The sequence below is a fragment of the Rhipicephalus microplus genome, chromosome 5, assembly GCF_043290135.1.
Source record: "Rhipicephalus microplus isolate Deutch F79 chromosome 5, USDA_Rmic, whole genome shotgun sequence".
Classification (NCBI taxonomy): domain Eukaryota; kingdom Metazoa; phylum Arthropoda; class Arachnida; order Ixodida; family Ixodidae; genus Rhipicephalus; species Rhipicephalus microplus.
This window is the reverse complement of record NC_134704.1, coordinates 36028652-36042922: the sequence shown is the minus strand read 5'-3', so window position 1 is coordinate 36042922 and position 14271 is coordinate 36028652. Positions and strand designations below refer to the sequence as shown.

At 41.1% G+C, this 14271-nt stretch overlaps 1 protein-coding gene and 1 long non-coding RNA gene across 3 annotated transcripts in view; one reads left to right on the top strand and one right to left on the bottom strand.

Annotated features, from left to right (window-relative positions):
- Positions 1-14271, top strand: part of PlexA (plexin A) — a 126182-nt gene that overhangs the window by 101744 nt on the left and 10167 nt on the right. For both annotated transcript variants that reach the window (XM_075895211.1, XM_075895212.1), the window contains exons 22-33: positions 6320-6569; positions 7339-7481; positions 7777-7907; positions 8707-8766; positions 8900-8977; positions 9080-9146; positions 10438-10756; positions 11762-11865; positions 12454-12550; positions 12897-12994; positions 13125-13214; positions 13836-14005. In XM_075895211.1, the coding sequence (XP_075751326.1) occupies positions 6320-6569; positions 7339-7481; positions 7777-7907; positions 8707-8766; positions 8900-8977; positions 9080-9146; positions 10438-10756; positions 11762-11865; positions 12454-12550; positions 12897-12994; positions 13125-13214; positions 13836-14005 (1607 nt within the window). The remainder of the gene's footprint in view (positions 1-6319; positions 6570-7338; positions 7482-7776; positions 7908-8706; positions 8767-8899; positions 8978-9079; positions 9147-10437; positions 10757-11761; positions 11866-12453; positions 12551-12896; positions 12995-13124; positions 13215-13835; positions 14006-14271) is intronic.
- LOC119174715 (uncharacterized) lies at positions 2043-4988 on the bottom strand. The gene is made up of 2 exons (XR_005110217.2): positions 4620-4988; positions 2043-2237 (listed from the first exon to the last, which is right to left on the bottom strand). It is a non-coding gene; the product is annotated as an uncharacterized LOC119174715 (long non-coding RNA).

The following is a 14271-nucleotide window of genomic DNA, read 5'->3' as shown; positions in this document are numbered from 1 at the left end:
ATCTCTAACTTTTCATCGTGGGTTGAATGTTCCCTGTCTCACTGCGCTGTGCGGCATATCCTATGAGGCTTTTTATTGCACAGTTTGGAAAGTGTTAATCTTTATAATTTACTCATTACAACAACTGACAATGCCCTACAACCCAATTCGTGGAATCAGTAATGGTCTTGGTATGTTTGTATATATTAGTGATAATGGCCTCTACTGGTATACCGCTGTGACAAGACACGTAAGTTGAATGCCTTGATGTAGAATCGGTCTCAAGAAAGTATGTTTGACACAGATTAGTGTCACTAGGGAATGACTCTGTAGCAATTTTGCGAAACTGATGAAGACATTTTCATCGGAGAGACTCCTACGACTGGCATCTACGTGGCCAATACCGTCTCCACTGAAGTCACCGGATTAAGGCCACCACCACATTCCCAGATGCATTGACCAGAACAAACGAGAGCAAGATTTCATGTCTTGGTATACTAAATCTGCGGCACATGCGGCGTTGCATCAGAAATGTCATCCTACATTCTCTGTCAGCATTTTCTATTACATTTTCTTATATATTGGTCTGCATGTGTTGTTTTCATTCTTTGATATTCAATAAAGGATAACAAGAAAACAATGATTTCCATTTCAACCGACACACTCCTTTAACTTGTGCGAAATAAATGCTTGCGCTCATGGCTTTGTATGATTTTAACAGTGTTGTCAGAAACACATAGCATAGTGCAGCGTAGTTGAAGTGGCAGTGAAGCAATGAGTAACAGAAGTTGACTTCATTCCGACATCTTACATCGGCAGTAAAAACAAGCGTGGGGCACCAAACTTCAGAACATTTTTTTACGAGTAGCTAAAGGCTTGGTACACATCCGAGATTGATTGCACACGTCAATTTGCCAGAAACAAGATCGAAACTTGTAAGTGAAGCAACTGAATGTGCTATATTTTCTCATAGATGGTGCATAAAACAGTATGGAAAAACGTAAATTGGTTTCTTAGTTGCCACTAGTCTTTTTAATCAAGTCTTTTAAACTTGTAACTGACTATCCGGTCATTGTGAATGAGGCTATCGGTGTATGACTCAAATGTTAAGCACTTGTTCAATTTAATAGTGCAGCTGACATCTCGTGTGGTCATTACAGTACACATAAGGTAAACGTTTGTCCACTCGTAAATTTAAGTTTTACCTGACGTAAGTGAAACTTCACCGTTCAATAACCACAGGCAACGAAGCGTTTGCGTCTGTATTTAATGGTTCCCCACCTGAGGTCTTACATTTGTGTAAACCGGTATCTGCTTGCTCACCTGCATGCCCCGCCCTGGTGGTCTAGTGGCTAAGGTACTCGGCTGCTGACCCGCAGGTCGCGGGATCAAATCCCGGCTGTGGCGGCTGCATTTCCGATGGAGGCGGAAATTTTGTAGGCCCGTGTACTCAGATTTGGGTGCACGTTAAAGAACCCCAGGTGGTCAAAATTTCCGGAGCCCTCCACTACGGCGTCTCTCATAATCAAATAGTGGTTTTGGGACGTTAAACCCCACAAATCTTAAATCTTAATCTTGCTCACCTGCATAGAGATTGCACAGTTAAGTCTTTCCCATCACTTCCTAGTGATTTTAGAGGAATCGTTAGTTATTAATGCTTTTGCAAAAACAGGCATTTTTGCCCTTGGGAAATTAACATAGCAATTAAGTAGATCGCATTCTGGAAGTAAAAAATTTTGATGATTCATTCATAGAAACACAAACATTACTGAACTGTGCAAAGGTATAGTCAGGTCTTGAATCAACATGAACTATATTTTTCCACATTTACATGGTTTCTACTTTGGTTGACTGCGCACTAAAGTGCATTTCTAACACAGTTAGGCTTGTTTAGGCTACTAGTGGGAGTGTACGTACATTTAACGCTTGGGTGCTGAGAAAGATCACCGAGGTAAGCTCCCATAGCATGAAGTGAAAAAATAAAATAAAAGGCGTTCGTTTTTTTATTGTGCTGTTGCCTGTATTATCTGGTTAGAAACACACCTAAGTAGGACAAATACAAGCACAGTCTGCTGGATTCTTTATTTTTGGCTGCTGCACATTTTTGAATAAATGTAAAAACACTTTGAAATACTAAAGGCTTTATTCGCAAAGGGGTACATTCACACATAAATACTACCACTCCTCTTTTGGTACAGGCCACTGTGTTTTTGGCCACATAAGCTTTCCGTGACCCATAACGAGTAACTGTGGTACTCCTGGAAGTAAGGAAATGAAAATGAGCTGGAATCATTCACTTTAGTTCATGCTTATGTGCTATTAAAAGAGTCAAACGTGCACATAACAACATGAGTGAACAGTACATCATCATGTGTATGCCAAATATTGTGTGCTGTGTTAACGAACCAATCAATACTAAGCAGTGCAGTTACAAGCTGATGTTGTTGATGTAGTCACGAGCACTTAATGTGGCTATCACAACTTTTTAAATGGGCCCCGATACCGTGTACAGATGATGACACACAACAAAGGTGTAGCATTATGGGAAATCGAATGCATTTAGAAAAGACATTAGTCGCTGTGAAACAAAAGGTTAGTCCTGTGCTCAAACCATCGCAATTTTGAGCAAGCACTTGGGTATCCTTACTCCAAAATTTGCAGCCAGTCATGTTTCCAGTGCTCACTTATTATCACTACAAGCTACACCCAAAGGAAATCGGCTTGTAGCTTGGCTCATAGTGTACTAGAACACCAAAAACGAGTATTTCTTACCTGAGTAAACTCAATGCTCATTTTAAAAAACCCAGATATAACGAAATATCTGTTATAATGATGCATTAAATGGAGAACAGTCTTGTAATATACATAGTGTCAAAAATATACCTTTACAACATATGTTCGAATATAACAAACTTACTTTTGTGTAAGATGCAACTTTGTTATAATGAGGTTTGAGTGTATAAAGGTTATCTGTTGGGTACTGCTTTAGTAAGTAGTAGAATTTGTTCATCTACATCACCACAGGAATGAGTACAACCTTTTAGATCGCACGTGCAGGTTTATTCACTAATGATAAATACCCTTTGTCTGCAGTCTAAATCTATACTTCTGATAATAGAGGTCTTGTATGCAGCACTGCTAAAGGAGGGTCAGAAAAGTGCACAGAGACTGTGCTGGCGCTTGCAAATAACCATGTTATTTCAAGCCTTGTACACACAAATTATTTCCGATTGTTTATTTCATATAACATTTTAAATTAAATGATCAAGTGATAATAAAAATCTCATGAACGAAAAGTTTAGCTGGTGTAAAAACAGTATTGCTGCTGATGAACGATGTTGAAATGTTATGAATAGCACTGCCATTGGAATCTGTCTGATTCGCCTGTCTGCTACAATAGATATTAAAGTAACTGTTAATAGAACATCTCTTAATAGTATTAGTAACTCTAAGTATATAGCATACGAAAGACCGGCTACGGTGGTCTAGTGGCTAAGGCACTCGGCTGCCGACTCGCAGGTCGCGGGATTGAATCTCGGCTATGGCGGCCGTATTTTCTATGGAGGCGAAAATGCCTGGAGCTCAGGTGGTCGAAATTTTTGGAGCCCTCCACTACCACATCTCTCATAATCATATGGTGGTTTTAGGAAGTTAAACCTTAACAATTATTATTATTATATCATATTAGAATGGAATTTTAAATGTTCAACAAAGCCATTTGTGCAAGCACTATAAGGTTTCCAGCATTCCATTAGCTGGCATCATTACACATGCTAAATAACTAAAATTGCAAGATGCTGCACTGTAAGCGTGTGTGAGCATAGTCCTGGCATTGAAATTTCAAATTAGCTGCACTATTTCAATCTCTGGAGCATTTTCTAAAAATGTAACAAGCTGACTTTTCTGGCGTTGGATCTAGTTTTTCGATTTGTATCAGTGGAACAGCACATTTTCAGGCAGACATTAAAACGCGTAGAAATCAAACAGTACGCAGGGTGTTAAATGTGTTTACCATCGTCAGCAATGAACACTGCTCTTGAAAAAAATAATGTCAACTGCTCCTATATATCTAACAGTCATCTGTATTTTATCACGCCCAAATAATTTACCAACAACATGTTCAATAACTGTGATGAATATCTTAGTGCGTTCAGCCTACACCTAATTGCACAGTACACTGTTCATAACGTACATCTAATCTGTTCCCCTCACAGTGTGTAGACGAACATTACATGCATGCTACCTTTCTTATAAAATTAGTAAGTAGCCCTTGAATTCATTTTGTACACATAGCAAAAAGCATGCAGGACTGCTTACAATATATTAGAAGGATAACATGCATGTAATTTGCATCTCTTCAACATGCACACAATGTGCTATCACGCACATGTTCAGCTTAAGAGCGGCTTACGAGTTTAGCTGCCAGCATTGTGCAGTTTAAATATTTTACGGTCAAAAGGCAATTAGTGAACTGTCGCAGTTTCTTGCTTGCAGCTAATAAAACAAACAGACATCAGCTTGTGTCTAAGAAAACAAATTATTCCTCACTCAATCCTTGCTCTTTGGCTTGTAGCTAGGTGCCTAAATGTTAGCAATTTAAGTTTAGCTGTCTAAGATCGGAACTTGGAATTGGCACTCACCCATTGGTATTATTGACTTCACCTGCGAATCGGCTTCGTGAGCTGTCATGCCTGTTAAAATAGATACTAAAATGTTCAAATGCTTGGCCTCTTCTGCTGCTTTCACAGGGCAGTCACTTACATGGCCGCTAAGTCATGAAGAAAGGTTGCCGCTGCGCATCTGCAACTGCCAGTGAGGCCTCCCCTCTTGGCGACTTCAGTAGGTCTGCCGGTCAGAATTATTGATGTCCATATCAGAGGCAGCTCTTAAGCTTGGACGATAACACAGGTTGCAAAGTTTAGTCCACCCTTGTCGTATAACCCCGGCTGATAAATGTCAAGAGCTGGTGCTGATTTGCGTCTTTGTGCAGAGTGGGTCTTTAGTGGCAAACAAGCACTTCACACGTGTGAGGGTCATGCACAGTTATTTCCTTACGATAGCCTAAGGCCTCTTTCCTCTTGGCTTCCATTCAAGTTCTTTTTGTAGCCACATAGAAAAACTCATCTGGTTGATAAACACCGGTTGTTGCAATGCTTCTATTTTGCTGAGTGCTTTGGCTGCAAAGTTTTGCCTAAATAAATTGTGATTTGCTTCATGAGCCTCATTCACTGTAGCTCTAAACATCTACTAAAGTTAGTTGTCTTTGTCTTCTTTTTTTTTTTCTGTGCATTCTTTTTTTTTTTATTGGTAGGCTTTGCTATGTATATGCTGATGTCCCTACTCTTCATGGCATTTTATAACTTTTCATGATTTTTTAGGAAGTTGCGGCGTGGTATTTAGGACTGCATAATAGTATTTTGCGTAAAATGTTCCTGAGAGTGAGTTAAACTAAACTGCACACATGCTTATTTGCATGGGTTTGCACTTATCTGTGTGCATGCCCTTTTCATTTGCACTTCTCACATTTCACTTGCACACATTTACCTCTATTAGGCTCTCCATCAAAGACAGTTATAGTAGCTGTATTCATATCAGAAATATCATACAGCTTGGGTGCTGCTTTTCAAGGCAGCCCTCGCAGGTGGAATTTTGTGCTGTGGGCAGCTTCGGTTGCATAAAACAATGCTCGCTTCTCAATGGAAGATTGCTTTCATATTTTCACTGTTGCATTCCTGGCCTGCGTTTGTTACATGGCTCATGCCTTAGATATTCTCTAAGGACACGGCAACTTAAATTCGCAAAACAGTAGGGGGAAAAAAAGGGCTAGCACACAGGTCCACAAGACATGCTTTGTCCCATAAATATGTATTCTCATTTTGTTTCTTTGTTTTATAGATTTAACTTGGTGCATTCTTGAAAGATATCAAAACCAACCACAGTTGAACCCCTTTATAAGAAACATGCTCCAGAAAGCATTGTCTTTTATAAAAGGTATCTCTTACAAGCAGGTTACCATACATGCACTTTTTTATCAACACCAAGTTCAGTGTTTCTTATAAAGGAGTTCGGCTGTAACACAGACAAAATGGCGACATGATTAGACACACAATGCACAACACTACAAAATTTTTATACTGTTTTCATTTTACGTTTCGCGTGTCTGTGCATTATGAGTAAGCGCGACAGACAAGGACGTAGAAGAAAACCAACAGGTGTCTAATCGTGCCTTTCTTCTGTCCATGTTCCAGTCGTGCAACTCTTTGCATTCTAATGGCAAACCGACAGGAGCTGAATTGAAACTTTAGTAGCCCGTGTTTATGAATGTGTTGGACGCACGCAGGTGGAGGTTGGTGACAAGCTCAAGTTCATGATTGGCCGGCTGAGCTACGACATACCCGTGGGGCCCGAGAGTGCAGTGCCTGTGCCGGCCATCATTGGGGTCAGCGTGGGCGTCGGCGTACTCGTGGTCATTGTGTTTGTCATCCTCATCGCGTACCGCCGCAAGTCAACCGAGAGCAGCCGCGTGCTCAAAACCATGCAGGAGCAGATGGACGTGCTCGAGCTGCGCGTGGCCAGCGAGTGCAAAGAAGGTGAGCCCGATGTCACCTTCTCTGAAGATGCCTGCGAAGTCCTGCTTAAAAGGGACACTGAAGGAAAAAAAATATATGTATTTTGTTTCATATTGATAAGTTACTCTTCTCACAGTGTGAAAATCATCGTATTTGCCACGAAAAAGTGCCAAGCAAGGAAAATGCGTAAAAATAGAATGCGGGTGAAAACGCGTGGAAAGAAAATGTTGCCTTAAAATTTCAGCACCAAATGTTGTGTTGTCATATGTTTTGGCATAGTCTTCTAGGTCTTCTGTGAAAATGAGGCACATTGTCCTCAGAAAAGGCCATAGACTTCGCATGCCAAGTTTCATAAAAGTTTCGTTGAGCCAATATCTTCAAACTGCTAGAAATATTCTTTTAGAAGAAAAGGGTAAATTTAAAGGCTAGCTTTCTTTGTTAGAAACAATATTAGTGTGAACTGACAGAAAATATGCCAGGGAAAGTATAGGGGATGTTATTAGAAGCAATTGTAATGTTATTGTGAAGAAAGAAAAGTGGACGAAAATATAGCCTGCCGTCGGCAGGGACCGAATCTGCGACCTTCGAATAACCCGTTCAATGCTCTACCTACTGAGCTACCATGGCGACCGTCCCCCCCGTCCACTCTATGTGGTGCATAAACTGCAGAACTAAGTTATGTCTAGGAGTTGCATGTTGGTTTACGCTCAAGTCTTGCTATCGCGTAGGTTCTTGTCCACACCAACTTTCGAATTGCGGTGATTGACCTGTCTCGTTTCTTTTTACACAGCCTTTGCCGAGCTTCAGACTGAGATGACCGACCTCACCAGTGATCTGACGGCAGGGGGCATTCCATTCCTGGAATATAGGGCATACACAATGAAAGTTCTGTTCCCCAATGTGGAGGATCACCCTGTGCTCCGAGACATGCAGGTCAGCCAGCCACATCTGCCATCCGTGGCCACATAAAACTTGAGTGGGGACATGGCGCCTCAAAACTTATCTTTTATATTGGAATCAATTGTCATTGAACATGGCAAGCTTATAAGTATATATGTATGATGATTTCAAACTGCACTAACTTTTGTGATATATTATGCAAACGTTAAATTAAAACACATTTCATGTGTTCCTTGGGGAGCAAGAAAAAAAATTTTGATCTGGCGAGAAGCTGGTAAGTGTTGCGTCCCAGCACTGACAGTGGTGTGTCTCATCTGATTCTTTCTAGATCGACGCTGTGAAAAAACAGTACATGGAGAAGGGGCTTTGGTATTTTGGCCAGCTCGTCATGAACAAGACCTTTCTCCTACTGTTTATCCGAACTCTCGAATCCAACCGGTACTTCTCAATGCGTGACAGGTGAGCATCCTTCTCATGCGATTATCAATCCACCCTGAATGAGTTTAATAAAGCAATGCTTGCTGATAGTTTTCTGCGCCGGAAACTAGTGCCAAATTGCTTTGTCGCTGTCATGTAGGCGACGTGGCTTCAATGTGATTCACAGCGATTTCTTTTACTACCGGTATCATACACAGCGGTGTCACAGTCAGAAGCCTCGTTTTAAACTTCTGCAAAATACAAAGGAAGAAGTGTTGCATGTGGATCTGGGGACACTGTAAGAAAATTTCTCATGTATAGGCATTTAAGAGCATGTTCTCATTGTTGAAATTGATAGCAGTGTTGAGGATGGAATCTTGTCTGACAAGTGCAGTGGGAAAGCTGTTAGTATTAGTTTTCCTGTTTGCTGCAAATTCAGTTTAAGGAGTTAACACAGACAGCATCACAATGGACAATAAAAAAAGCAGTACACTGGATTCCTGATGACATTGGTGGGCCAGTTCAAGAGCTTTTTGTGTACTTCATGCATCATTTTTATGGTGATTAACAAATTCCGTTGCTAGACTGCTTTGTGGTAAACATAGTGTTGCAATTTTTTAGATAACTGCGTTAGTTTGGTTGTTTTCATGGGGTTATAATATTCAAAAGCTGAGTACATTGCATTCAAGTGTCAGGTTTTCACATGGAGACTGTGGCAGAAACATTTCACTTGTTTGAGGCTATTTTCAGGCAAGGTGAGCCATTCATGTGCCGAAGGAACACTGTCTGTTTCGACAGTGCTGTGATACTGACATTTTTTGTAATTGCTCGTTTCTTGCAGGGTGAGCGTTGCATCGTTAATCATGGTGACTCTGCAGGGCAAGATGGAGTATTGCACAGAGTGAGTCCATCCTCGTTGCTGTGTCGCTCTCAACTGTTTTGATAGATTCAGTGATCATCCCCTTGCACAGTTTTTGGAAACTCTCAATGAAATTAATCGTCATCACTCTCATTTTTTCCCCTTTTTTTAACAGCATCCTCAAGACACTGTTAGCGGAACTCATTGAAAAGTGCATAGAAGGCAAAAGTCATCCAAAACTACTTCTACGAAGGTATGTCATTGGATGAATGCAACATTTACAAAATGTTGGGCATTAGGAGTTTGTTCTGGATGGCAGTGCTTAGTGTTTTAATGCTGTTATTCTTTCTTGCAGGACTGAGTCTGTAGCGGAAAAAATGCTTTCGGCGTGGTTCACATTTTTGCTCTATAAGTTCCTACGGGTAAGCAGAGTTTATTCTCCCATCGAAAGTATTTTACCCTCGTATACTCGTACACAGTTTGAGTCGACCTCAGAGCTTAGTGGTAATTCAGACTTGAAAATTTATTTTGCCAAATTAACCCACCCACCTTTCCCTGCCCTGCTTTATTTCACATAACAAGGGAAACATTATTTTGTTTGCTGTGACTAAATGTACCATGTCTTCATGCATATCACTAATCAACACAAATAACTCTTTAGATGGTAGAAAGTATTCTCCATCCCATGCAAATATAGCCAGCCAAAAAATCGTCAGATGTGCATAAGGATTAGAACTATGCAATTACTGCACACAACAAGAGCCCCAGATGCAATCGTGTTTTGATAGTTATCACGGCTGCTACTTCAGCTTTGTAGGAGTGTAGTTGGGCTTTATCCCAACATAAATTCCACATTTAGGTCCAGCATCACACTTTTCATTGCCATGAGAATAGATGGTGGTAACTATCCCCTTTAGCGGTGGTGCGTACAATTGTACACATCAACTTCGGAGGTGCCTCATACACTATGTCTTTCTTCAAATGGCTTAAAACTGAGTGTGTACATTCGTGCGGACTTCTTGCGTGGACATCTAGCGGTAATTTTATTACTTCAGAAGGTCACCTCGCTGGAGGCACTACTTTGTCCGTGTTGGTACTTTTTTTTTTCTGTGCTCAAAACAAGTACAAGCAAAACATAAACTGTGCATGCATTTTGGTTTTGATATTTGACTCTTTCTACACAATAATTGAACCAGTCTGATTGCACAATAATTAGGTGCTTAATTACATGTTAATTAATGTTGATTATGCAAACTCACAGGATACAACTCATTCCTTAACTTCTTTTTTTTAATGCAATACAGAGTGCCTTGAAATGCTGCCATGCGAAAATGGCGTATTTGCAGACAGTGGATCATAATTCGTACCTGAAGGAGATATTTACATGTAACCGACACTGTTCTGTTGGAATTTCCTTGGTATTTGCACAGTGGTTATACTACAACAAAAAATACCAATATTCTCAGTGCCTGTAACTTTTGTTTCTTTCCACTGCACTATAGTCTGTCATGCTTCCTTTTTCATTATATTATCAGCTTACATTTATTTACATTGGCTGCAGCATAATAGCGTATTATATCGATATTGTTCCAATCACACGTGACTGCAATATTTCAAAACTGTTTTCAGTTCTTGAGCTAGCATATTTTTTCCGTGGGAATGCATCAGTTGTGCGGCAGTGTTGGTGTGACGGGCTTCGTTTCCTCGACGCAGGAGTGCGCGGGAGAGCCATTGTTTGTACTGTACCGCGCCATCAAGCAGCAAGTGGACAAGGGCCCAGTGGACGCCATCACAAGCGAAGCACGCTACTCCCTCTCGGAAGAGAAGCTCATACGGCAGTCTATCGACTACAAAAGCATGACGGCTTACGTCTCGATAGCGCAGCTGAGCTACGAGCTCGGGGAGAACAACGAGACGCCTGTGAAGGTCCTCGACTGTGACACTGTGTCCCAGGTGAAGGATAAAGGACTGGACGCCATCTACAAGAACATGCCCTCCTCCCAGCGGCCAAACAAGGACGACCTGGACTTGGGTGCGTGCTCCTCCGGGCAGCCAATTCTTCAACTCAATACGCCCTATAAGCTAGAAATTAACAAATTTGCTGTCTATGATGTCTGTAACAAGGACCTGCTCTTTCATTGTTTGATTTTAAAGTGTCTGGTTTAGAGTTCTGATTCATTGTGACCAGTGCACTTGTGGTCATTATCGTTTAATCTTTTTCTGGTTTGCAAAAGGGATGTGCATCATAGTGTGGCATTGCAAGAGATGAGAAAATTACTACATCTGACTTCCCATGTCACCCTAGCAGAGCCTGAACAAAAACTTTTTTTTTTCGAGGGACTCATTTATTTGTTAGACTCAGCCAATTTAATCAACAAACAATTAAGCCATAGAAAATGTAGGAGACATCAATGATTGCATTAAACTGTAGTGGGGTAATTATGGTATAAATTGAAATTAATTAAAATGGGCAAAAAATTATCCTTTTCATTATTGTTATCCAGGCCCACATCTGGTGGCATATGTTTCTGAGATATTGGACTGAAGTAGGCACAATTGGTGCCTAGTGTAGCAGCAAAGGGAGCAGTTCACGTTATGAGAAATGACCTTTTGGTCTTTTGAACCCACGAACCGAAAGCACTAATCCTCCTAACAATCACAGTTTCTTTTGCAGTGTTCCGTCGTCATTTCGGTTATCTTTGCTTCTACCAAAGCTGGCCAACATGAAAAGGTGCAAAAATAAAGGTGTAATTTGCGTAAGGTGTAGGTCATCCGTTTACCACATGCTGTTAAGTGCTCTGTGTTTTCAATTTCTTTCCTAGCTTCACTCCCTTTTCTCATAATGTGCAGTTTTCCTTTATAATGCTGTTCAGTTGGTCTACTTGAAAAAGGCAGCTGATATATGCACAACCTAGAACCTTTCACAGCAAACCAGCTCATTATTTTTCATGAGCATGTTGTTCTTCGGAACTTCAAGTGCAGTACATAATGTAATGTTCAGAAATGAATCACACTTCATTGTTGTTGTTTTTTGCAGAATGGAGGACGGGCAATTCGGGGCGCCTGATCTTATCTGACGAAGACTCGACGACCAAGACCGAAGGAGAATGGAAGAGGATGAACACCCTGGCTCACTACAGGGTTAGACAATTGTTTTGTTTTTCAATTAAAGCAGTGTACACTATGTTACTAATTAAGTTTAGCACACAAAAGTAGTAGCATAGTTTGCATTGATTTATCTGTGTCAGCACCACCACAGTGCCACTCGTGATAACATTTCGGTTTTGGGACATAAAACCCCAGCGTTTGTTGTTATGTGTGTCAACACGTGCATGACCTTGTGTTCTGCCACCATCAAGGCATGTACGATGACTAGTGATTTGTGTTTGGGTACATATTCTACTAATGTTGAGTAACATTAAGCAAACGCTACGGGTTGCAACTGGCTAAAATGAATTAACTTGTTTTTACCTTTGAAGCTGTATCTAATTGCATGATCTTAAGTGCATGCTTTGGTGTCTTTGACTTTGGATATGTAATGTAGTGCTAAATCGCTTTTGCATTGTTTTCTTTTTAGTTTGTACATGCCAGAGGCATGCCACTTTATACCTATCCTGTTTATTTCATTGGTCCACAGTAGTTCTGTGTAGCGAGCAGTTTGTTTGGTACGCCACATGCTACTGTCTTGCAGTTAGGGGAGGGCTGATGGCTTGACATGTTTTTTGACAGGTGAATGATGGGGCAAACCTGACACTGGTTCCGAAGCAGTCGTCCATGTACAACCTTTCTATCATGTCCGAGAAGATGGAGAAGTCTCACAAATATGGTCAGTCTATATGTTGCATCCGTTATCACTTCACAATTTGAATCACCTTGTCTACCAAACTTACGGAGGTTGTTTTTATGTGAACTCCCAAGAAGCCCCGGGCTTTCCTTTTTAATGCAGTATTATTTCTTTATGTTGTAAGGGAAGCATGAACAGTGTCATTCATCATTAACATGCATGCTTTAATCATGCTCACACTCATGAAATCGGGAGATTCAAATCTGCCAAAACTATCAGCTGAAGTGACCGTTTTAGCAGATTTAGTCAGTTCTATTGAAATGAAGCCTGAAAACATTCCAACTTATGGGCCAGCATAGTGAAAATGTTTTCTTGCTGCTTGAAACAGAGACCCTGAACTTCTCTCTGAAAACGAGCCCACCACTCAGCCGGGCAACGTCTCCACTGAACCACGATCCAGAGACTGGTTACAAGTACTGGCACTTGGTGAGCACCTTTCCTGCTCATTCTTGCTTGTGTTCTTTATATTTTTTTACTGGTAATGTTTCTATTACCTTTGCAGCACGAGTAGACCCATGATGTTCTTTTTTTTTTTTTCTCCTACCACCCAATGTAGGTGAAGCATCATGATGGCGAGAATAAGGAAGGGGAGCGAGGAAACAAGATGGTCTCGGAGATTTACCTCACCAGGCTACTGGCCACAAAGGTAATACAGCCAGATTTCTTTTTTAGTTTCGGTAGATCTTCTGAATCTACGTTTCCGAACGAGGAACGCTTGCATTGAGGTGAAAACTTTTGGAACTCTTTGGAACTGTTGGTAGTAAAAACAGTTGGACCCACTCACGAGGGACGGCACGTTAGGACAAGCAGGAGGTGAACTTGTGCAATAGATGACGAGAGGAACCAGGTAATTCTCAGAAGCAGCACATAAAGGCTCTAAAGGTGGCCAGAAGTAGCTCATGGCCTAGTGATCTAGACAGACTTGGAAGTAGAGGTAACGCCATAAATACTCCAAGGATGACTTACATATATCGCAAAGCTCTCTTTCCACTGCCTATCGCCTATCAATTTTAATATTTCAACACATTTCCTTGGCTGAAGTGCTTACACCATGAGTGGTACTAAATCATTCAAGTAGTGTACTAGTGTGCCCAGATAAGCTAATCAGTTATAGAGGCAGTGCAGTACATTCAATAGATTGTCTATGGCAATCAAAGTGTTGACATATTTTGTGATGACCTAAATCAACAATTAAATGAAACACACAGAAATGAACGTGTGATCTGCTGAATTTACACTCGCATGTGTCTGCTTTTTCTTCTTTTAGGGCACCCTGCAGAAGTTTGTGGATGACCTGTTTGAGACGATCTTCAGCACGGCCCACCGCGGCAGTGCCTTGCCACTGGCGATCAAGTACATGTTCGACTTCCTGGATGACCAGGCGCTACAGCACGGCATTACCGACCCCGAGGTGGTTCACACGTGGAAGTCCAACAGGTCGGTGTCTCATACGTGTGTGTCTTTAGTAATCCGGCATGGCAGAAATGTACTTATATTTTGGATGCGAGAGCATACCTTAGTGACCCTCACTTCATGACTTTTGAACATTAGTGTCTCAGCCAACTTAATCATGCTCCTTCAGTGCTGGTTAACATTTACTATGCACTCCTATAACAGCAAAATTGTCTCTATTGAATCTCAGTTCAACGATCGAGTCATTACTCTCGATCGCTCATTCGTAGTCAGCAACATGTATCAGTTTT